The 25,564-nt window shown below is 43.7% G+C and overlaps 1 protein-coding gene across 10 annotated transcripts in view; it reads right to left on the bottom strand.

Moving 5' to 3' along the window:
- The window catches only part of CTPS2 (CTP synthase 2), a 191,447-nt gene that overhangs the window by 37,180 nt on the left and 128,703 nt on the right, over window positions 1–25,564 (bottom strand). For all 10 annotated transcript variants that reach the window (XM_087871414.1, XM_087871413.1, XM_087871415.1 and 7 more), the window contains one exon: window positions 10,186–10,282. In XM_087871414.1, coding sequence (XP_087727540.1) covers window positions 10,186–10,282 — 97 coding nt within the window. The remainder of the gene's footprint in view (window positions 1–10,185; window positions 10,283–25,564) is intronic.

The following is a 25,564-nucleotide window of genomic DNA, read 5'->3' as shown; positions in this document are numbered from 1 at the left end:
ACATCGCAGGCCAGATTCGGCCCGTGGGTCTTGTGTTTGACACCCCTGCTCAAGAGAGCAGTGCTGAGGAAGACAGAATATCAATTCCAGCTCCACTAGGTGGATAAAGAGAGACACTTTTCAGGAAATATTTTGAGGTAGTAAAATACACATTCTTTATAAAGCTAAATATAAAAAATATATTTTTATATTCTATAAAAATAGAATATATTCTATTATACAATAGCATACAATGTAATAGTGCATTGTACTAATTAGTTCTTCCTGACTTAGTGCTAGTCCAGAAGGCAAATCAGATACTTTTATGGCAATATTGATCCCTATTCTATATCTCTGATGAAATCACCGTGTGTAAGTGGGTAAATTTGTTTAATAAATAAAATAAATCTCCTATATAATTAGTATACCCCTATGGCAGCTGCTCATATATAGGGAGCTGCAAATGTGATATGGATGGGAAATTCGATGGGAAGGAGGGAAAACATTCTATAAAAACTATCAGTCACAGCAGAAAGTAGGACTCAGGCTCAATAACCATTTCTTTCCACTTAAAGTGATTCCATGCTTGCTATTTACCCTCTTTCTAGTACATGGCAGACTCATCCATTAACTGTTGAAAAATAGCTCATATCAATTCTAATTTTTGCACTTGGTATTTATTTCCCCAACATAGTAGCTACTATAGCAGACATAAGTTATAAAGAACAGTCCTTCCTCTCTAATTTTTTCTCAAGCTGACTTGAGCATTTCTGCAAGCTCTGCTCTGGAAAGCAACCATGATTTATTTTTTTGTTTATTTATAGAGCTGCCCAACTCTGCAGTGACTATAGGTAGCATACGAAGATTAAAAACACCACCATCACAGAATACAAATCATGATGCCTTGGTTCAAAAAACAAACACCGCACCACCACCACAAAGTTACATTACCAGCAAAGCTCACCTAACCTCCTGGTCTTGTGTAAGTTATATTGATGCCCCAAGCTGAAAGCATGTAAGTTATTGGTGCCATGACATAAACAGTCCATTATGAGGAGATGCCCTTGGCAAGCTTCATGTCATGGCAAACAGTATGTGAGTATAAGCAGTCTGGGCCCCATTTAACAACCCCATTACAAGGTACAAGAATTAGGAAAGTTTTCTAAATCTGTCCTTTGAAAAGCCATAACAAGCCAATGAGACTAATCCTAAATTAGGTGAACTGATGAATCATCAGATAAAGATTGTTTATTTTATTTAGCATGTTGTGCAAATGTAACCCTTATAGTTTCTAAACCACATTTATAGCTTAGTGACCCAGTTAGTTATGGTTTCTTCAATGATCATTAAGAAGAATGTTAATAGGTTTGGCATTTGCCAAGTTCATAACTTGAATGATTCATGTTATATTTATTGAACTATAATGTTGGTAGATTTCTTTGTGAAATCAGCTTTCATGCAAATAAATGTAGTATTATTCAAGAACAGGAAATATTTGAACAAATATGTAATATAGCAATAATCATAAGGGACAAACTATGCTTGATTCCTAAAGAACCTAGAAAATGAAGTTTAAAGGAAAAATATAAAGAGGTCAGTTGGAAAATAAATTAGACTGTAATATATTTTGGACCACTGGTCTATGCTAGTAAATCTAATTTTTATAACCCAGACATTTTTTCTAATTCCTGTTTGGTTCAAACTGTGCAAAGTGCTCATTTTAAGGAGACAATAAAAACAGGCATACAGTTCCAAAGAGGTTACAGACTAGCAAATAAATTTTATTCAATTCAAGTTCATGCTAAATGCAAAAGTTGAATAATTGGGGGATATGGAATATGTTCTTCACAATGATTTTATTCATTTTTATGATTATACAGTTACTACCTGAATACCTGTGCTCCACTATGAAACTATGTGATTGGGCTTGATAAATTGACTTAGTTTGAAAATTAATTAGTTACGATCAGCCTCTCCTCTCCCCTTCTCTCCCTCAGGCTGGCCCATAGATCCTCTCCTCTCCCCTTCTCTCCTTCAGCCTTGCCCCACAGAAACGCCTCCTATCCTATCCCCTTCTCTCCCTCAGGCTTTCTAGTCCCTTCTCTCCATGAGGCTTGCCCCATAGAAGCCTGTCCTATGCTATCCCATTCTCTTCAGAGTTATTTTCAAGTTGGGAGGGGGAGTAGAACATCTAACTAATTAGCATCAGAGTGTGTTATAATATAGGAAATACTAATGCTCTGATGATCATTTCGAAAAATCCTTTCTTAGTGAGCACCTAGAAGCCAAGAGGAACATAATGTGGCAAATTTCAAGTTTGTAGGCTTTACGTTCTGGAGATTTCGTGATTAATGTGAGAGTATTTTTCACTTTCATAAATTTAGATTAGTATCCTATCTAACCTAATGCTTCTGAAAGGGTCCCTGAAGGATCAGAGCTGAAAGGTTTAGAGCATATACAGAGTGTAATCTAATTCAGCTTTTGTTAATTGCTGTTGAAAGAAGCTCCATTGTAACCTAACATGCCTACTGTATAGATAAAACTTCTAGGTGAATTGTCAAGCTTAGCCTAGCAAAGTAACTTCTTGTGAAAAGTAATGCTGCCAAGTAACCTTGCTTGTAACTGAAAATGTATGTTCTCAGCAATAGCATTCCCTAACAAAGCTCTAATTCATATGCCAGAAAATGTATTTTCCCCACTTCTAAAGTCTATTGTTTTCAGAGCACTGAGAAAAATGATGAAATTCGCGTCATATGAAATTATGTTTCTGTAGCAATGACATTCTGTGCAAGCTGTGTGAGCTATAAGATGTTTGGAAAAGTTTTTTGCGCGCACCTGCTTTTCTCTCTGCCGGTTGTTAAGGTGAGAGACAAAAAGATGGTCAAATCTTTTGCTTTCTAGCTAGAAAATAAAAGCTGATTATCAGTAGCCTCATGTTCAGAGTTTCATTGGACTTATCAGATTCTCAGCTGCCTTCTGAACAGCCTGGGCCTCCTATTCCAAAATGTTGGAATACATGTTAGAATGTATTTTGTATTGCAATGACTACAGAATTATTCAGCCAGTAGATGGCAGTGTTTAGTTTGCATCTATGGTTATAATCTATGGCTCCTTTATGTTCTGAGGAGTTTCCTGTGACAGTTAAAAAATAGTTAAAAACCGTTAAGCAGCAAGGCGATGATGACTGTACACTGTACATTTTATTTAATCTATATGGTTATGTAACTAATCTGTATGGCTATATAATAATCCTCTGCTACAATTTCTATAGAATAAAGCAGGATTCCTATGGAATAAAACAGAATTTTCCAACAGGATATGGGCCCAGAGTGAGGGTGTATAACCCAGAGATAAACCCAGTATAAACCCAGATTAGAGGATGAAAGAATCCCTGAAAGGATTAGAGCATACAGAGGGTGCCTAACTTGACCTCTGATTCCCTGCTGAAGCTGAGCTCCATTGTGCCATCTGCATAGATAAAGCCTCTAGGGCAATTGTGGCCCTTTTACAACCTGTGGACTTCAACTCCCAGAACTCCTGAGACAAACTGTCTCAGGAATTCTGGGAGTTGAAGTCCACAGGTTGTAAAAGGGCCACAATTGCCCACCCCTGCTCTAGGTGAATTGCCAGGTAGCTAAAGTAACTTCTTGTAAAATGCAAAATGTGGATTCTGCTTGTTTGCTGTAACTTAAAATGTGTATTCTCAGCAACCTAATGAAATAATAATAATGCTAACAATGCTCTGAGTTATATGCCAGAAGATTTCTTTCTTTCTTTATTTCTTTGTTTTCAGAGTGTTGAGAAAAATAATGAGGTTTGCATGATATGAAATAATGTTTCTATAGCAATGACGATCTATGCAAGCTGTGTGAACTATAAGAAGTTTGGAAAAGGTTTCTTTCTTTCTTTTTTTTTTTTGCATGTGCCCGCTTTTCTCTCTTTGCCTGCTCTATTTTAGGTGGGAGACTAAAAAGGGTCGCCCAGTTTTGCTTTCTGCAGAAAATAAAGCTGATTATTAGTAGCCTTGTGTTCAGAGTTTCATTGGATTTATCAGATTCTGAGCTGCATTCAAAAACCTTACAAGGAGAAATATAAAATTCAGCACAGAACAGAGTAAATCAGTCGTAGCCAGCTACAGAAAATAAGTGCAAGATACAGCAACAGAAAAAGAAGACTGCAATAAAATAAATAAATAAAATAAAATGGCCAGTAACACAGGTGAAGCAAATATTTTATTTGCAAATTTGACAAACCAGAACTACCAGTCTTGGAAATTTAAGATGAAAATGCTGCTAATAAGAGAAGGCATATTCTCCCCAATTTGGGTCTGAGTCAGTTGCCGAAGCCGATGAAGAACACCAGGTAAGAGGTGCAGGTTTTGTTTCCTTTTATTGAAGCACTCGAAGAAAAGGGGTCCTAGCTAGAAAATGCCAAGGAACCTCAAACAATAGAATTAAGAAAACTTATACATTTTCACTAATGTGGAAGGCAGGATAAATAAAACAAATAATCTAATAAACATTTTAGTATGATCTAATAATTGTCCTATTGGTCTCTAGCTGTCCCTATTCCTAAACCTTGGCTAATGAATGCTCCAGGAATTATCTAATACACGTTCTATTTGCTCCACGCCATCCCTATTCCTAACTTCTAGCTGAGGTATACAGGATATCTAACTCTTTGTTACTGTTATCAGTACTTTAACCACCTAGAATTGATACAAGTGTCACACATGTATATTCTCTGTGAATAAAAATTATTTGTTCTTGCCAATCAGATTCCACAATTACAGGCATCCCAGTTTTCTTTCAAGTGCATGCCATAGCCTTGTTTCATTTTACCAGACAGCCCATCAGATACATGGAAATGTATAAATGAAATTGGCCAGAACATTCTTCAGATGAGTGGATAGAGAAAGATCAGAAAGCACAATCTCTCTTAGCATAGAAGATGATCAAATCATACATATATGTAAATGTGAAACTGCTAAAGAAATGTGGGAAGGATTACAAAACATGCATGAAAGAACTAATCTAAGAAATAAACTGTATTTGATTAGAAAGCTATTCCAAACCAAGCTGATGAAAGGCCAAGATATGCAGGATTATATAAGGCACACCTTGGAAATGGTTAAACACCTCAGAGGCACAGGAGAAGAAATAAAAGATTTTCATGTTGCAGCACTATTAGTGGTTTACCAGAAAGTTATGAAATACTTGTCACTGCGCTTGAGGCATGTCCACATGATGAGCTAACATAGTAATATGTTAAGGGAAAGCTTATGGATGAGTATAAGCATACAACAGAAAGCACTAATACTGTAGTGATAGTGCTTCTGTCGCAAGTCTGTTTTAAAGATGACAAATAGGAATAAAAAGTTACAGGAAGCAAGAAACACATGAATGCTTTGTGTGCAAGAAAAAGGGTCATTTAAAAGCAGATTGCAGAATCTGGACAGAATGCAAAAATTACAAAACGCCAAAAGTTTAAAGAAAAAAAATTGATTTTGCCTCAGATAATGTATATATTTTTCAATCCAAAAGTTGCACCTCATCTTTGAAAGCATGGTGTGTTGATTCAGGAGTTACGAGTCACATGACAAATGACAGAAATTTCTTTACTCACCTTGACCACAGTAAAAGAAGAAAAAAAAATCGCTACATCTAGTGGGCAAATAATAGAATAAGAAGGAATAGGAGAGGGTTTTGTTTACTATCCTATTTCTCAGAGTGTCACCAGAAAGATACTTGTGAAAAATGTATGTCCCTGCTCTTGAAACTAATCTTTTGTCAGAGGAGAGGAGAGGAGAGGAGAGGAGAGGAGAGGAGAGGAGAGGAGAGGAGAGGATAGAAGCTGGAAGGGACCTTGGACGTCTTCTAGTCCTGCCCCCTGCTCAAGCAGGAGAACCTATACAATCTCAGACAAGTGTCTCTTCTTAAAAATCTCCAGTGATAAGACAGCCCATGATTTCTGAAAGCAAGCTGTTCCAATGGTTAATTTTCCTTACTGTTAGGAAGTTTTTCCTTAATTCCAGGTTGCTTCTCTCTTTGATCAGTTTCCAACCATTATTTCTTTCCTGCCCTCTGGTGCTTTGGAGAATAATTTGACCCTTTTTGTGGCAGCTCCTGAAATACTGCTATCATGTCATCCCTAATTCTTATCTTTAGATTAGCCTGGGTGTCGGCAACCTGCAGCTCTGGAACCACATGCAGCTCTTTCGTCCCTCTGCTGTGGCTCTCTGTCGTGTGATCTCACCACTGGCTGGCACCACCCCTCGCCTTCCCTTCCCAGTCACTGCTCTCCTGGCCTGAGAAGGTAAGGGCGATGGAGGGGGATGGAGACTTGCTCCATATTCCAGAGTGGGAGAGAAGGCATGGATTTCCTCCATCTTCTGTGTTCCCAACTTGTACTGAAGCAAACCAAATGGGCCGGGATCTCCCAGCCTAAGTGGCACACCAAGCCTGCTTGCAAACTCCGCTGAGTGTGGCTCCAAATGTTCAGCTTGCACGCCCCTCCTGGCTTTGTCCCACCTTTGGCGGCACCCGCCTCCACCTGGATAGCTGAGCCCTCCCTTCTGCAGCAGGTGGGGGGGGGCACTTGCTCAAAAGCTCTGCCCACTTCTCACTGCCACCATCTGGCCCCCCTCTGCCAGCTCTCACCAGCTGGCAGGAAACACAGTGGCACTGGTAGCTGGAGCCTTCCTTGGACTGAGCAAGGAGACCCCTGCATATAGAGGTCGGCCAGTGCCATTGCGATGGCAGCAACAGGGAAGGTGCGCGTCCTGCCTGCTCCACTCCCACTGGCCAGAGGTGGGGCTCTACATTGTCCCTTCCCAGCCAGAGCACCACATTTGTTTGCTTGCTGGCCACCTCTGAGGAGGGAGCTGCCTTCGGCCCACCAGGGCCCCCACCGCAGCGGGGGAGAGGGAGAGGGAAGGCGGGGAAGTCTCCCTGACAGGATCCGGGTTGGAGTTGCCTTATTTTGCGTGGATCTCCAATGCTTGGCTTTGTCTGCCAGCCTCCACTCTCAATCCACAGCCCAAGTGGTTGGATTCACATGACACATGAAGCTGGGCAGGAGAGCACGGATAGATGGATGGATGGAGAGATGCATGGATGGATAGATGAAACAAAGACAGAGAGAGAGGGAGAGAGAGAAAGAGATGAGAGAGAAAGAGAGAGAGGGACAGGGAGAGAGAGGGAGAGAGAAAGGGAGAAAGAGAGAAAAAGAGAAAAAGAGCGAGGAGAAAGAGAGATGAGGAAGAGAAAGGGAGAAAGAGAGACGAGAGAGAGAGATGAGAGAGGGAGAAAGAGAGATGAGAGAGAGGGAGGGAGGGAGAGAGAGAGACAGAGACAGAGAGAGAAAGATGAGAGAGAGAAAAAAAGAGAGAAAGAGAAATGAGAGAAAGAGAGATGAGAAAGAGAGAGGAGGGAAAGAAAGAGAGAGACAGAGACAGAGAAAGAGAGAGAGACAGAGAGAGACAGAAACACCTGTTTCCCATAGAAAAGAAAACACTGGGAGCCACAAAACCTGGGTAGGCATGGCGTGGGGGGATCATGTGACTGGGTGGGAGTGAGTGATGTCAAGTTGGCCAAGCCCACCCAGGTTTTGTGGCTCCTGGTGTTTTGTTTTCTGTGGGAAACAAGTCCAAATGGCTCTTTGAGTGTTTAAGGTTGCAGACCCCTGGACTAGCCAGACCCAAAATCTGCAGCCGTTCTTTATATGGTTTGGTCTCCAAGCCTTTAATCATCTTAGTTGCTTTTCTTTGCACTTTTTCCAAAATCTCAACATCTTTTATGTAGTATGGTGGCCAAAATTGGTTGCAGTATTCCAGGAGTATAGTTTGCCAGTCAGCTACAAATCCATCTGGTGGTGATGTTGTCTATTTCACATTTTTCTACCTTACCAAGAAGTAGATTGTGGTCTAATTTGTCAAATGCCTTACTGAAATCTAAGTATACTATGTCCACAGCATTTCACTGGTTTACTAATTTAATGACTTTATCAAGGAATAAAATAAGATTGGTTGGCATGATTTGTTTTTAACAAACCCATGCTGGCTACTAGCTATAACTTTATTTACTTCTAGTTGTTTGCAGATTTGTTTTTTTATTATCTTTTCCAGGATCTTCCCAGGTATTGATGTTAGATTGATTGGTCTGTAGTTTCCTGGGTATGTTTTTCCCCCTTTCTTGAAGATGGGAACCACATCAGTCCTTTTCCAATCCTCAGGTACTTCCCCTGTGCTCGAGGATTTTTGAAAGATTTGGTACAGTGGTTCTAAGAGAACATCTGCCAGCTCCTTCAGAACTCTGGGATTTAATCTGTCAGGTCCTGGTGATTTATATTCATCAAGGTCAGATAGGTGTTCTCTTTTCTTGCTTATTTTAATTTTTATTTCTGGTTTGTCTTTTACAGCAGCTGTTTTGGTACACTGGGGTGTAATTTCTTTTTGTGTGAAGACTGATGCAAAGAATGAGTTAAGCAGCTCTGCTTTCTCCCTACTGCCTGTTACTTCCTTGCCATCTACTCTCTTTAATGGACTACTGTTTCCTTGACTTTTTTCTTGTTATTAATATGTTGGAAGAAACTTTTTTTTTATTATCTATGACTTTTGTAGCAAGCCTTAGTTCATTCTGAGCCTTTGCTTTCCTGACTTCATCTTTGCAAATTGCTACTGATACTCTGCCTTAGTTATGTGTCTCTCTTTCCATTTTCTGTACTAATCCTTTTTGTCTTTCAGTTTGTTAGACAGATCTTTGTGCAGCCATGATGGTTTCTTCTTGAATTTCTTGTTTTTCTTTTTCAGTGGTATTCAGTGTTTTGTGAAGAAGCTCACAAAACAAGATGATGTAGTGATCTTTAAAAGGGACATTTGTATCATCACAAAAGGGGATATCTTACTTGCAAAGGCTAAAATTACAGATAAACTATATCAACTGAACTGTAATCAGGAAGTTAATACTGCCAAGGAGGAAAAACATTCAAACTGCATTCACACATGGCACAGATGACTTGAACATGAAAGTCCTGATATAATGAAGAAATTAACTGAGAAAGACTATCCAAGTGGAATAAAAGAAGAAACCAGGGGAGATAGATAGATGGGGGAAGTTGGAGAGAGTCACTTATCTTCCTGAGGCTCAGGGCTGGGAAGGACCAAGTCTGAAATGTCTTGGGGTAGGGTGGATCTTTAGCTAATGACCAATACAATTTTGTTAACAATGTGAATTGCTGGGATTGCAGTCACTAGGAACAGTCATGTGGCATCTCACTTTACAACATAATTGCTTAGTGACCAAAATTCCAGGCCCAACTGTTGTCTTAAGTCAAGGACTATCTGTATAATTATATATTTAGCACTCTGATGATACCTCACCACCAATTGACAGAAATCCTCCTCAATAGGTTCACATAAATTTTAAAAAGAATGGAGGAAGGGCCAAGTCTGGGGCAGCCAAAACAAGAAAATTCAAAGTATTTACCCTCTGCCTGACAACACTGATTGAAACCACCCACACAGGAAGAAGCAGAAGAATTTCAAGCTGATGACTCTCCACCAACTTCTCAACAGCTGTTCTGAAAGGAAGTGTTAAAAATGAGTGACTGTTGTCCAGAACAACTCCTCACATGTTTATAGATTCCAAGTAGGGATATTTAAAACTCTGTTGCTGGAAATTAATTTTGGCTTTGTTTAATCATGAACCCAATTCTTCTGATGCGACTGATCCCTTCCTTTCATCATCCTGCTTTTGGATAGGAGGCTTGCTTGTTCTTGATTAATTATTTGTCAGAAAGTGAAAGAAGTGCCTTGTTCCTGCTATAGTACCACTTGCAAGATAAATAAATAAAATCAAAAAGTGAGAGAAATGCTTCCTTTTGTGTTGCTCCTTGAATGATGATAATGATAGAGATTCTGTTTCTAACAGACTAAGTCTCACATCTTTTGAAGAAGGGACCAGCAATAAGTAGTAATTGCATCCTTCAGAATCCTAATATGAAGGACAACTTCATCCTGCAATATCTCCTAGGTTTTCTAGTGATTTCTGAAAGCAGAAGTTTAACAGGAGTTATAATTAGGATTTAAGACAAGATATTGAATCTAATTAATATTACTCTTAAACAGTATGTATTTGAACAAGATACTATTGTTGGTATGGTTTGAACACAAAAGCAAAAGATCCAACCAAAGATGCCATGACTTACTTAACAAAGAATCTTCTGTCTTAAAGATAGTTTTTCTTTTCCCTAGTCTCATTGTTCCTCCCATGTCACCAGGATTATGTTCAGGCATATCAATGACCTTAAGAAAGAAAGAAAAACATGTTTGTATAATTTATGCTTCAGACAAACCAAACACATAGAAATTGAAATACATGCCTATAAATCTACTTATATTTCTATTGAAATACTGTATATAATAAAGCCAGGCTCACCAGCAACTTATTTATCACTGAAATCAAAATGGTAAACATATTCCTAGAAAAATTCTAGTAATCAGTCCTAATATTTAATATATGGAAACAGGGCCGGATTTAGATGAAAAGAGGCCCTAGGCTATTCCACTTATGAGGCCCTTTCACCAGTGGTAGGATTCAATTTTTTTAACAACAGGTTCTGTGGGCATGGCTTAGTTGGGGGTATGGCTTGGCAATCATGACTGGGCGGGCGTGGCTAGCTGGTCACGTGACTGTGTAGGCGTGGGTAGCTCGTCATGTGACCGGGTGGGCGTGGCTATGTGCATAGGGACTACTCAGAGGGCTGAAAAAAGTCATTTCTGACTGGGCCTTGCACTTTTGACCGGTCCTCACACTTATGACCATCCTCACATTTATGCCCGTGCAGCTTTCTTAACAACCATGTCACTCATTTCACAACTGCTTCTCTTCACCATGGTGACAAGATAGGGCAAAAACGTAAAATGTGAGGACAGTCGTAAGTTCGAGGACTGGTCAAAAGTGCGAGGACCAGTAAAAAATAACTTTTTCAGCCCTCTGAGTAGTCCATATGCATAAAAGGATACAGCAATAGAGAGGGATGAAGGAAGGGAAGGGAAATTAGAGTAGGAGGGAGGGTAAGAGAGGGAGGAAGAGAGGAGGAGAAGGAGAAAGGAAGAGGAAGCAGGAAGGAGGAGAAGAAGAGGGGGAGGAAGAGAAAGTAAGAAGGAAAGAAAAGAGAGAGGTGGTAGGTTTGAGGAGAAAGATTGCTGTACAATAAAAAAGATGAAAGGGAAGAAAGCCAACCCCAAACAAATATAAAGATATTAAGATAAAGAATGAATTGTTAAACTTTAAAGAATAAAAGGGAACAAATATGAATAAATAACAATAATTAGAAACACACATACAAACATACAATGTATTTTCTTTGAACAGAGTATTTGGCCGGTTCACAAATTTAAACAGTGTTTAGTCATTTCAATTAAATTTACAATTTCTATATTTCCTTTTTGCCATATTTATTCCTCATCTATTTTTGTAAAAAACCAATATTACCCTTCATCCTCATCTCTAATCTTAATCAAATTCAATTTTTCCCTTCTATTCTATATTATACCCCTTCCCATTGTCATCTATTTTTATATCCATCCTCACATTGGTTAATTATGTAATATTAGTTGTTTAATATAAATTCAACATTTTAATATAAATCAATTAGTTATATAACTACCTTTTTTGTATATTAATCAATATGAACATGAATATTCCAATTATTTCCATGCAAACCAATTTCTTACAAATCAATTAATTATATTTACCAATAATAATAAACCAAATAATTTCCCCCATATATTCCTCCAAACCACAACTTAACCATTTCTGCTTTCAGAAATATACAATTAATAGTATCTCAATTATTACAATTCCCTAGTTAAATAGAGCTTTTTTTCTTTTGTGTTTTAAAATCCTGAACTCTCTTTTTCCCTAAATTTCCCATTGTTTGCACCTTCCTTTTTTGGTGAGGAAAAAGAAAAGAATTCTGCCTGCCTAATTTTCCAACCTTGCAGCAATAGCAAAGCAATTTCAGTTTCATTTCTCAGCATAGCTAGAGGGAAAAAAAATTGCTCCAGCACTCTTTGCAAACAAGCAGCAGAGCCCTGAGCAAAACAGCTGAGACAAATCAGCTGAGAGCCGGGAGGCCAATTAGCCTATGCTGAAGCTCTGTGGGCCAATAAAATTACAAAAAAAATACACCGAACCCTTTGTTAAATTGCTGGCTCCCCCGCCCCTCGCCCACCACTATTTATTGGCAATAAATAGTGGTGCGGAGGGGCGGGGCAAGCCAGCAATTTAACAAAGGGTTCGGCTGCACCACTGGCTCTAGGGCGGCCCTTTGAAGCCCCGCGGCAAGAATTAGAAGTTTTTTTTTCCTCTAGCCATTGGAGGCAGCAATAGATTGGGAGTGGGCGGGGTAAGCGAACGGCCGGCGATCCAACAGAGCAGAGAGTGAGGGTGAGTGAAGGCGTGGAAGCTGCTTTCTCCATCCTGCTCTCTTGTGTCCGGAGCCGGTGGGGAACCACGTGGCAGCCCACGTGGATCCCAGGCAGCAGAACTCAGGCTAGGGAAGGGGTGGGCAATTGTGGCTCTTTTACAACCTGTGGCCTTCAACTCCCAGAATTCCTGAGACAGCCAAGCTGTCTCAGGAATTCTGGAAGTTGAAGTCCACAGGTTGTAAAAGAGCCACAATTGCCTACCCCTGGCTACGGTAGGCTGGCGCCGCGCGGGTGGGAGGCGAGGGGCGGGCGAGCCAGCAATTTAACAAAGGGTTCGGCCGAACCCCCTAGAACCCCCAGAATCCCACCACTGTGTAGGCCCCTCTTGATCTTGAGGCCCTAGGCTGAAGCCTAGTTAGCCTATAGGAAAATCCGGCCCTGTATGGAAACAATATTTATTCCTATTTATACTGAAGTAAGATTTGTTCCAAAGCAGCAGTAAAACATGAAATATTATCCATGTTATATTTTATTTATTTTATTTTATTTATTTATTTGATTTACATAGACTCCCATCTCAAATACATGACTCCAGGTGGCTAATATTTCAGAAGACCTGATTGTTTTAATTCTAAAGGACACTAAAAGGCAAAGTAAAGTTTGGATTACAGTGGTAAAGTTCTTTGGATTTAAATGCAGGGTACATTGTTCATATCAAAATAACTAAAGTGGATTCACTGCATTACTGACAGGACTGAATGCTTTAAATAATACATGAGAAGATTATCCTCACATCATACCTTAGGTTTCTGTAATTTTCTAGATTTAGAGAGCAAAAAAGCTTTTTTTAAAAAAACCTGAAAACTAACTTTTGTTCTTCATATTTAAGTAACACACAACAGTTATATTCTTGGGTCCACAGGTTTGATTCAAACATTACACTGAATCATAACTTCTTTTGTTCACTTTTAGCTTAAAAAACCCTCCCTTTTTATGACTTGAAGACAATGGTAAACCACTTCCAAAAATCTTACCAAGAAAATTGCAGGGACCAGTCCAGACAATTGCCTGGGGCCAACACGAAGGCATGGGCACAAACACATATAGACACTTGATGGATTACAAATAAACAAACTAAGTTTTGGTCACATTTTGTATGAACCAAATCGGATGGTTACATATGCTTATGCTTTTCAAGTTCACAGACTGATTATGATATAATCAGACTCCTGCTAAATCTGACTGATGGCTAATGAAAGAGAAAGAATACAGCATTTACTCTTACTGAAAGATACCAGCTTAGGGCAGGGAAGTTGGTGAAGAGAACTTGGAAGTAGTTGACATCTGCCATCTAGAATGATCATGTATTTTTTTGTTCATAACCTATTCAATGGCCAAACAGGATTTTGAGAATAGTTTAAACGTAATAAACATATAAATAATTACAGTACAATCTAAACATAAAAGTACAATTATACATTCCAGTCAAAATCTACTGAAAGCAACTCAAAATAGTTAAAATGCTAAAACATAGCAATATTGAAAAGCCCCCAAAATGGGAAAGTTTTCAGTATTAAATAATAATAATTATCCCTCCAGAGGATATCTTCTACTGAAAAAGCTCTTTCCTCTGTCTGGATGATTGGATGATTACTAGAAGCCCTTTCTAGATAGGAATTACAGAGTGTGTGTCTCTTTTTCCTCAATATTTTCAAAACAGGCCTACTTGAAAAGCACGGTGATTACTACATAACGCTTTCTTGAAAATGTGCATAGATTAGGACATTATCTAGATTAGATTATCTACAGGAGAATCTCATTAAGATAAGGCATTGTGAAAGAAGCCTAATAAGAACCAATTTTAAATTACCAAGATATGAAACCCACATAATGCTCCTGTAATTCAACCATGCTTCCAAGATAGGCAGCAAGATGAAGGATTGGGCAATGTTTTAAACAGTAATAGAGTTGGAAGTGACCTTGGAGGTCATCTAGTCCAACCCCCTGCTCACACAGGAGACCTATACTAGGGATTTGAATCGCCGAATTGCTGACCTTTCTGATCAACAAGCTCAGTATCTTAGCCACTGAGCCACCTAGCCAGGTCTTGATCTAGCCCTCCTTACATGATAGCTTTCCTTCCACCTTGGTTTTAAACCTGATTGAATACATACCTTAATGATAACAAAGAATTACAATATAACTAAGATTTAACAATGCTTGTTTAAGGATAGTGTCTACATAAAGCAGAGTATACTCAAGGAGAGCAGGGGGAATTAATATCATTGTCATTGGAAGGTATGATGTATCATCTTACAATCTAATCTTAAAATTTAACAAAGGTTATACAATGACCCATTTTTCCAAAAAAAGAGACCAAAAAAAAAAAAAAAGCCTCAAAAATGCCCCCCCCCCCCAAAAAAGCCCTGAAAACAGGATGTGCGGAGGCCAAAAAATGGCTGGTGGGTGGGTGGGACTTCGGTCTATAAGACGCACAGACATTTTCACCCCCTTTTGGGAGACAAAAAGTGTGTCTTATAGTCTGGAAAATACAGTAGCTTTTAACTCCCTGAATGGAAAATCATTAATACCAATCAGGGCCACTATGTGCAATATGAGGAAAATCTAATCTTTTTCTTCACCCCATTAGTTTTTCAAACAAATTTCATTTGTGCGTTTATTAAAATTTTTGTTGAGGATGATGGGTTCATTTTAATGCACTGCACAAGTATATCAGGTGATTATTTTTTTAGACAGGAACTGCTTTCCAGCTAATTTACAATACTACAGTTAATAGTGGTGGCCATTACAGATAGTCCTTGAATTACAAATGTTCACTTAGCGAATGTTCAAAGTTGCAATATCTCCGCCAAAAATACTTAGACCAGGTCCCAAAATTACGTATATTGCAGCATAACAGTGGTCGTTCACACTTATGAACGATCACAGAGACACTAAAACATGCTACTTTGGTGCCACACCGACTGCCCAAGCTCGCCTCCTATACAGCCTTGCGTGCTGGAGCTGTTGAACAGCAGATGTGCAAAATCGTAGGACTCAGCTGAGATTTAGACAAAATGCTTATATTTGGCATTAAAAAAATAATTTGATAGGATATGATTTGGGGGAGAGATGAAAGAGAAGGGACCACTCTAACTTCACATTTATTGGATTGCAGCACTGTGTAAAGATACGATATAGAGTGTATATTAAAAATTCAGCTAAAGAGCACAGAAACAAATAATGTATCAAAAAGAAACAATAAATAGAAAGGAACATGTTAGAAAAGAGTATGGCATTAAACAGTGATATATTCATAAATCAAAAGATAAATATTTTTACTGTAAAATTATCTGGACATTTTTCAGTGGGGTTTCAGGTTGGGACATAGTATCGATATGACATTGGTTGCACTTATTGATTACTAGGTGGTCCTACCATCCTGGCCCTCCTTGATCTCTCAGCAGACATAATCAATTATGCTATACTTCTAAACCAGCTGCAGGAAGTGAGAATGGGGAGTATGATATTAATGGTTCTTCACCCTTAAGACTGGTTATAGTTAGTGCTGGGGTGGGGGTAGAGAAGTTGAATCAAAGCTGCTGATCTGCAGAGTGCTTTAGGACCCAATACTCCCTGTTCTCCAGTTGTTTATCTACCTGAGGCTATAAGAGGAAGTCAGCCTTTAATTTGGCAAGATGTATTATCAGTAAGCTGCTGATACTAAGCTGTGCCTCTCAATCTTTTGCTGACCAAGTGAAGCTTTCAAAGTCTTGATGTAATACCTGGAGACTGTAAGGTCTGGTTAGAGAAGAACTGTAACAAGACTGACTGGCTGCAGATGTTTGGTCCTTCTAACATTGGGGACCTTTTATCTTTGGTTCTGAGCAGGGTTGCATTGGTTCACTCAGGATGGATGTGCAATCTGGAGGCCTTCCTGGATTTTTAACTCCTATTCAAGGTAGCAACTATGTCTAGCTAGGCATTTGTAGAAGCATAGTTTGTGCACCAATTGTATCCTTTCCTGGATTAAGAGGCCTTACTCATGACCATTCATGTCTTGGTCACCTTGTGATTGCACTATTGCAATGCACTCTACCTAGATCACTTAGTAGCTACAGTTGGTCCAGAATGAAACACTACAACAGTGATGAATAGGCATCACTATACCCAGTGATCTATTGTATGATGTGCACTGTCTGCTAGTTTACTTCTAAATCCAATTTAAATTGCTAGTTTGTTTGTTTGTTTGTTTGTTTGTTTATTTATTGATTGATTGATTGATTGATGAAGATTTATATGCCGCCTTTCTCCCTAGGGACTCAAGGCGGCTTACAAAATGACAACTTCAATACAAATCACAATACAATACAAAATTAAAATCAGTAACCCAATTAAAAAACAATTTAAAATTATACCAGTGTACCCCCAAATGGATCAGTTTAATTGGCGGAAGAGCCACGTCTTCAGCTCGCAATGGAAGGAAAGAAGGTCGGGGGCTGTCCTGAGCTCAGTGGGCAATCCATTCCAGAGGGTCGGGGCTCCCACAGAGAATGCCCTCCCCCTGGGGGTCATCAACTGACATTGTTTGGCTGACGGCACCCTGAGGAGGCCGACTCTGTGAGAGCGCACAGGACGATGGGAGAACGGCTGGAGATGGTCCTGCAAGTACCCTGGGCCTAAGCCATGAAGAGCTATATAGGTGAGCACCAGCACCTTGAAACGTATCCGGAGTGCTACCGGTAGCCAGTGCAGCTCACGCAGGAGAGGTATTACACGGGAGTATCTAGACGCCCCTGTAACTACCTGCGCGGCTGCATTTTGGACTAGCTGAAGCCTCCGGACACATCCCAAGGGCAGCCCCATGTAGAGGGTGTTGCAGTAGTCCAACCTAGAGGTAACAAGGGCGTGAGTGACCGTGGCGAGGGCATCCCGGTCTAGGAACGGGCGCAACTGGCGCACAAGATGGACCTGTGCGAAGGCCCCCCTGGTTATGGCCATCAGATGGTCATCTAAAGACAGCCGAGAATCCAGGAGGACACCCAAGTTGCGGACCCTATCGGAGGGAGCAAGGGTTTCACCTCCGATCATTAAGGATGGAACCTCCAGATCCCGGGATGCCGGCATCCACAGCCACTCAGTCTTGGAAGGGTTGAGTCTAAGCCTGTTCCTCCCCATCCAAACCCGCACTGCTTCCAGGCAGTGGGACATCACGGAAAGGGCATCCCTAGGGTGGTCAGGGGTGGAAATGTAAAGCTGGGTATCATCAGCATATTGATGATACCTCACCCCAAAACCACGGATGATCTCACCCAGCGGTTTCATATAGATTTTAAAGAGCAGAGGGGAGAGAACCGAGCCCTGAGGCACCCCACAAGTGAGAGGCCTCTGGGAGGATCCCTGACCCCCCGCTCAAACAGACTGCAGACAGCCCGAGAGATAGGAGGAGAACCACTGTAAAACAGTGCCTCCTAACCCTATCCCCCTGAGCCGCTGCAGCAGGATACCATGGTCGATGGTATCGAACGCTGCTGAGATGTCAAGAAGGACCAGGATGGAGGAGCAACCCCCATCCCTGGCCCACCAGAGATCATTTACTAGGGCGACCAATGCCGTTTCCGTGCTGTGGCCACGCCTGAAACCAGATTGGTAAGGATCCAGGTAGTCAGTTTCCTCCAGGAATTGAGGGAATTGCTGTGCCACCACGGACTCAACAACCTTCGCTAAAAAGCGAAGGTTGGAGACTGGACGGTAGTTGTTAAGTACGTCAGGATCCAGGTTAGGCTTCTTAAGGAGGGGTCGAACCACCGCCTCTTTAAGCGCATCGGGAAAGACCCCTTCCTTTAGTGAAGCGTTGACAACAGCCTGGATCCAGTCTCCAGTCACCTCCCTGGCTGCCGAAACTAGCCAGGAGGGACAAGGGTCCAGTAAACATGTGGAAGACCCCAGCCTACCCATAATCCTGTCCACGTCATCCAATAAAACAGGCTCAAACTCAACCCAGATGTCTCCACCAAGACTAGGCCCTGTCACCTCAACGGACTCTGTCCAGTCGGAGTCCAACCCGGTCCGAATCTGAGTGATTTTATCTTGCAGAAACTGTGCAAAGTCGTCAGCACGGCCCTGTAAGGGGTCCTCCCTCGCTCCCTGATTAAGGAGGGAGTGGGTCACTCTAAACAGGGCTGCTGGGCAATTTTCTGCAGATGCAATGAGAGTGGCGAAATAGTTACGTTTTGCCACTTCCATCGCCACAAGATAAGACCTAATATGGGTTCTTAGTTGTGTTCGGTCGGACTCGGATCGGGAGAATCTCCAACCACCCTCCAGGTGTCTTTTCGGACGCTTCATTTTCCTGAGCTCTGTGGTAAACCAAGGAGCCACCCGGGATTGCATCGGATCAGAGGCCGCAAAGGCGCGATTTGATCCAGGGCCCCCACTGCAGCCTGTTCCCAGGCAGCGACAAGGGTCTCAGATGAATCGTGGGCTAAGGAGGCAGGAAATGACCCAAGCTCCATCAGGAAACTTTCGGGTTCCATCAGGCGCCTGGGGCGGAACCATCTTACTGGTTCCGCGCCCCTGCGACGGGGGATGGCAGAGGAAAAGTCGAGTCTAAGGAGGGAATGATCGGTCCATGACAGAGGGTCAGTAGATAAAGTCCCCTCCCCACGATCATTTATCCACTGTCCAGAGAGAAAAATAAGGTCGAGTGTGTGTCCTCCAATATGAGTTGGGCCCTGTACAATCTGAGTCAGGTCCATGGCCGTCATGGAGGTCATGAACTCCCGCACCAACTCAGATGACTCACCGGCCGATGGCAGATTGAAATCTCCCACAACCAAAAGGTTGGGGAGTTCCACCATCAATTCGGCTAAGACATCTAGTAATGCGGGCAGGGCTGAGGCCACGCAGCTGGGGGAGAGGTACGTGATCAACAGCCCAGACTGAACTCCAGGGTCCCATTTCAAAAGGAGGGATTCACACCCGCCAACCTGAGGAACAGTGACCTCCCTAGGCCTAAGACTTTCCTTAATAACTACCGCCACTCCTCCACCCCTCCCCTGGAGTCGTGGCTGGTGTAGTATCCGGAAACCTGGGGGACACAAATCCGTGAGAGGGACACCGCCCTCCGGCCCCAGCCAGGTCTCAGTGATACAAGCCAGGTCCGCGTCCTCGTCTATAAGATCTCGGACCAGGAGTGTCTTGTTCACCACGGACCTGGCATTTAAGTACACCAGTCGGAGTCCAGGGCTCCACACTCCGTCACTGTCGGGGGAGCAGGATGAGCTGAGGGGGCAGGAGGGCGCCACCGCTTGAACGAAGCGGCGGTGCCCTCCTAGCCCCCCCCGACCTCTGCGTCTCCCAACTGTCACAGGATTGGAAGACCCTCTCTCTGCTGAGCCTCTTCGTTCCCTCCTCCTCCCTCCCTCCCCCCCCAACCATCCGACGGGCCCAACTGCTGAACCGTAGGAGCCGCCCCTGGCTCAACCCTTACCACCCGCCTCCCAGGTCCCCTTAAAATTTGATTAAAAACATTAATTAAAAAACCCCTCAAATGAAGCATGCCAACACTCGGGGTTCCAAAACCCGTCCTTGAGGTAGGCCTTCGATAAATTCGAAGGCCATGTCTGCGAGAGGGGGGCATCTCGCAGAGCAAGGAGGGTCGCTGAAGTGTAAGCCATAATAAATATGAGAAGTGGATGGAAAATAGCAACAGGAAACTGAGATGATAAACAAGAGGGATAATGATGGTAAAATAGGAGTCAACCCAGGCCGGCATAACCACCGCTCTCTCACAGCGGTGGAGAATCCAAGGCTGCAACGAATGAGTCCCGCAGAACCAGCCGCAGCCACCCTCTCACACCTCTCCTGCACGAGCTGCACTGGCTTCCTGTGGTCTTCCAGGTGCGCTTCAGGGTGTTGGTGACCACCTTTAAAGCGCTCCATGGCTTAGGGCTGGGGTATTTGCGAGACCGCCTTCTGCCGCCAATAGCCTCCCACCAACCGGTTCGCTCACACAGAGAGGGCCTCCTCAGGGTGCCCTCGGCCAGGCAGTGCCAGTGTCAGGTTTCGGTGCTATCTTGAATAAACTTCATTCTCAAGCGCAAGCTGTCTAATGTATCATTTTATTTTTAAGAATAGCAGAATCCGACATTTCTGATTCAAATTGCAGCCAAACTGGCCCCTCCTTCCAACCCCCTCTTCTTCCGCTCTCCAACCCCAATGTCCCATTGGCCATCATACAGATCCATCTCTACATCCCGGCACGTTCTTTTCACAGGAATGCAGCCCCCATCCTCGTCTCCCAGGAAACACTATCTGTACATACAAAACTAGGTAAAAGTTCATCTCAGCAATAAATCAAGCTTCCGCTCTTTCTGCTTCAACTTGTTATGTCAGCACTGGAAGAAAGCCTAATTTGGAACGCTGACATCCGGCCCCTCTCCCTTCACTTCTGCGACATCACCTATCCCATAGGGAAAACACAACAAGATTAGTCTCATCAGCCCCTCCCTGGCAGTGCACCCCCCCTCCCGGCTATCCCGGGTGGTCTGCATGGAATTTTGCTATAAGGCGATCAGCTTGGATGTTTGCGCTCTTCACCCAGGAAGCCTCTGACAATGGGTAACCCTTCCATTTAATTAAGTACTGAAGGCGCCCCCTGTGCCATCTTGAATCAAGAATCCGCTGCACTTCGTAGTGCGTTTGGCCCCCAACAACCAGGGGCCCAGGGGGTTCACGTGGCGTTGGCCTTAAAGTAGACCCCACTACAGGTTTTAGAAGGCTACTGTGAAAAACGGAGTGAATTTTCCCCAAAAGCCGTGGCAACTGCAATTGCACTGTAACGGGGTTGATTATTTTTATTATAGGAAATGGTCCTATAAATTTTGGGCCCAATTTCCTGCTCGGGAGTCTAAGTCTCAAGTACTTGGTGGAGAGGTAAACTTTCTCTCCCAGCTGAAATGGTCTTTGGGGAGTTGGGTGCTTGTCTGCTTGGTCCTTATAAGATTGAGCCGCCTTTGCCAGCACCCTCTTAACATTTTCCCAAGTTTGTTTCAACATTGCCATCCAGTCGGTCAAACTGACTGAGGAAGGGGGCTCCCTCGGGTATTCTGGCATGGGAACAAAATCCATGCCACTCACTATTTTGAACGGGGTTAGCCCCATGCTGCTGTGGACAGCATTATTATATGCAACCTCCGCAAAAGATAGGAGGTCTGCCCAATTGGACTGCTGGTAGTCGACGTAGCATCTTAAATACTGTTCTATCATAGCGTTCAGTCTTTCTGCCCCCCCATTGGTGCTCGGGTGAAATGCTGAGCTGAGCCCTTGGGATGAACCTATGGACCGTAGAAACTCCCTCCAGAACTTTGCTGTGAACTGGACCCCTCTGTCGGAAATGATTCTCCTGGGGACTCCATGTAGGCGGTAAATGTGTTTCAGGAACAGTTTGGATAACTGACGGGCTGAAGGCAGTCCACTACAAGGAATGAAGTGTGCCTGTTTGGAGAATAAGTCTATTACAGTCCAGATCACTGTATTTCCACTGCTCCTCGGTAGGTCTACTATAAAGTCCATTGCAATCTCCTCCCATGGTCTTGTTGGCTCAGCTACTGGTTGCAACAATCCAGGCGGGCACCCTGGCCTTGTCTTCATCGTGGCACAAATGGTGCAGCTTTTTACATAACTGTCTACGTCCTTTCTCATATGTGGCCACCAGAACTGCCTTCGTACTAGGTGCAGAGTCTTTAGGAACCCTGCTGGTTTAACATCGTGGCTCCTCTTGAGAATCAGGATGCGTAAACTCTGTGGGACATAGAGCTTTGTCCCCCTCCATGCTAGTTCATCTCTTTTTGTCAAGAGATGTTGATTGTCCCGATACCAGGGGTCTGTCAGCGTTTCATTTTTTAATTTCGCAGTTAAGTCACTTGCAAGTTGGCCTTGCTGGTCACGTCGTTGCCGTCTGGTGATCACTTGGGCCGCAGCTTGGGTGGAGGGGATGATGGCATTCACTACCTGCTCCCGCTCACTGTTGTATTGGGGCATCCGGGAGAGGGCATCAGCCAGGAAATTTCTCCCACCTGGGATGTGCTTAAGCTCGAAATTGAAACGATTGAAGTATTGTGCCCACCGCACTTGCCTGGGCGACAGTTTTCGTGGGGTTTTTAGGGCCTCTAGGTTTTTATGATCAGTCCAGACTTCAAATGGTTTCTGGCCTCCCTCTAGAAGGTGCCGCCAGGTCAACAAGGCCCACCTTACTGCAAACGCTTCCTTCTCCCACGCCGCCCATTGCCTCTCTGTATCGATGAGTTTGCGGGAGGTGTAGGTGCAGGGTTGTAGATCACCTTGGTTGTTCTTTTGGAGTAACACAGCTCCTACTGCCACATCACTTGCATCTGCTTGGATGACAAAAGGCTGTTCTGGATCCGGGTGTTTTAAGACAGGTTCTTTCGCGAACAGTCCTTTTAGCGTCTCAAATGCCTGTTGGCAGGTCAGGTCCCACTGTAGGGGTTGTCCCGGGCGAGGTTTCATCGCTGGGCTTCCTGTCTTTAGGAGATCTGTCAAAGGTTTGGCAATCTTCGCGAACGAGGGGATGAATTGTCTGTAGAAATTCACAAAGCCTAGAAAACTTTGCAGTTGTCTGCGGGTGCGAGGGGGCTGCCATTGTAGAACTGATTGGACCTTGGCTGGGTCCATCTCTATCCCCTCATTTGATACTCGGTAGCCCAGGTAGTCTAGCCGTGATTGGTGGAAATCGCATTTTGGCAGTTTGACATATAGGTTTGCCCATAGCAGTTTTTTCAGTACTTGGCGGACGAGGGGTATATGTTCGTCTATGGTCTCCGTGTAGATAAGAATATCGTCCAGGTAGACGAGGACCCCTTTGTAAAGGTGTTCATGTAAGACTTCGTTTATTAACTGCATGAACACTGCCGGGGCTCCTTGCAATCCAAAAGGCATTACTTTAAACTGGAAACTACCCAGGGGGCAGTTGAATGCTGTTTTCCATTCATCTCCTGCCCTTATGCGTACTCGGTAATAAGCTTCTCAAAGGTCTAGTTTGGTGAAAACCTTCCCTTTAGCTAGGTGGGCTAACATGTCTTTCATGAGGGGAAGGGGGTACAAGTTGTGTACGCAAACAGCGTTGATACTTCGAAAGTCGACCACCAGTCTCATGGAGCCGTCCTTTTTCTCTTTAAACATGACCGGCGCCGCTACCCTTGGTTTCACTGGCTCAATAAATCCCCTTTGTAAGTTTTTGTCTATGTAGTCCCGCATTTCCTGCATTTCTCGGGGCGTCATGGCATACATTTTAGGTTTGGGTAGTTTCGCTCCTGGGATAATCTCGATGGCACAATCGGTCTCGTGGTGGGGGGGCAGAATGTCACACTCGGCCTCGCTGAATACCCCTGCAAGGTCTTGGTACTCCCTTGGGATCTGGTTTGCGTTACAAGCGGTGGTGGGTGCGGCTGCCAATTGCTTTGCTGCACCTTCTGGGAGGGACCCTTGTGTTGGTGGTGTTTTCTTCTGTAGTGGAGGGTTGCTTTGGGGTTTCAGCGTGGGAGGGAATTCTTCTGGTCGGGGCGGCAGGGGTTGGGGCCCCTTTGCTATTCTCAGCCTGCGGGTTCCCTCTTGCCACCAAATGATTGGGCCCCATTTGTCGAGCCATGAGAGTCCCAATATGACTGGTTCTGTCATCTTGGGGGCTATTATGAAGCGGATTGTCTCCCAGTGATCTGCGAGTTCTAGTCTCACGGGTTCAGTCAAGTGTGTGGCGTACGTTCCTCCCACTAGGGACCCATCAACTTGCTCGAAGCGAATTGGTTGTTTGAGCTGTTTAGCTCGGATTCCCAATTTTAGAACTGTGGGTAGGTTGATTAGGCACCGTGTGCTACCCGAGTCTATTAGGGCTTGGAACGTCTCTTGGGCCCCTGTTTTGGGGGCTGTTAGGCGTATGGGGAAAAGAAAAGGATGGACGGGTCCACTCACCATCGGGTCATCCTCGCCTTTGTCTTCCGTGTCATAGGGTTCAGGGAACTGATCTCCCTCATCTGGGATTCCTCTGGTTTCGGTCAGATGAGCGAAAAACTCAGGGATTTGGGGAGCTTCCTGCGGTACGTGGGTGACGCGCTTGGGCCCTCGTTCCGGTCGTGCTTTGGGCGGTGGAGCTGGTCCCGGTCTAGGCGTTCCACATCTTGCTGCTATGTGGCCGCTTCCCCCACATCTGTAGCATTTCAGTGGGCTCCGTGGGGCAGTTGGTCTGTAGGAGGGCTGTGATGTTGGGGTTTCTCGTCTGTTGAGTGGCCCCTGGTCTGGTCGGCCTCTCTCCTTTCCCTCTGGTGGTTTTGACGTGTCACTCGCCCGCAGCCCTCTGTCGACTTTTATCGCTACCCGGAACCCTTCAGCGAGTCGGTTTGGGATGTCACGATAGGCAGTCACTTGGGAAATTCTTTTATCTAGGCTTGTTCTAAAAAAATACACCAGCAATCGCTCTGGTAGGGGAGGCAGTGTCCCAATGACTCTCCTGAATTCACGGATATGCTCTCTGATAGGCTTCCCCCTCTGCATTAGGTTTCTGAGCTCGTCTTCCACATAGGGATCCTCCTCCTCCTCCTCATAACGGGCTCTCCATAGTTGCAAGAACCCATCCGCATTTTGTAGCTGGGGAGCCCTGTATTTGTAGAGTGATGCTGACCACCTCTTTGCTTCTCCCTCCAGCCCTTCCGAGATAGCATTCACTAGGGCTCTGGGGAAAGGGTAGAGGTGTCCGAACTGCTCTATGTATATCTCAGCTGAATCGAGGAATTGGGCGAGGTTGTCTGGGTCACCATCGAACTTCCCTCTGAACTGGGGTGGCTCCTCCCTCTCTGCCCTCTCCTCTCTGTGCTGAGCTCTGGAGGGCCAGCCCTGGTGTTGATAGTCCTCTGCCTCGTCTCTCATCCTGGGGTGGGGAGGTGCTGCCTTGTCTGGGCTTCGCTGCCATTCCCATCCCCAGCTCGCCCTTCCCAATTCACTTAGGGGTTTTTCTTTATCTTTTACCTTTGCAAAAGGGGATTCCGCCTCTAAGGCTTTTGGCACAGTCCCCGGGTACTTATCTGCTTCACGTTTCTTTGCTTGAAGTTCTGCGGGGAGGGAAGGTGAAGAAAGTTGAAC

The sequence above is a fragment of the Pantherophis guttatus genome, chromosome 5 (assembly GCF_059756535.1).
Source record: "Pantherophis guttatus breed Tessera chromosome 5, ASM5975653v1, whole genome shotgun sequence".
In the NCBI taxonomy this organism is placed as follows: Eukaryota; Metazoa; Chordata; class Lepidosauria; order Squamata; family Colubridae; genus Pantherophis; species Pantherophis guttatus.
Note: the sequence above shows the minus strand (reverse complement) of the source record. Positions and strands in the feature narration are given on the sequence as shown.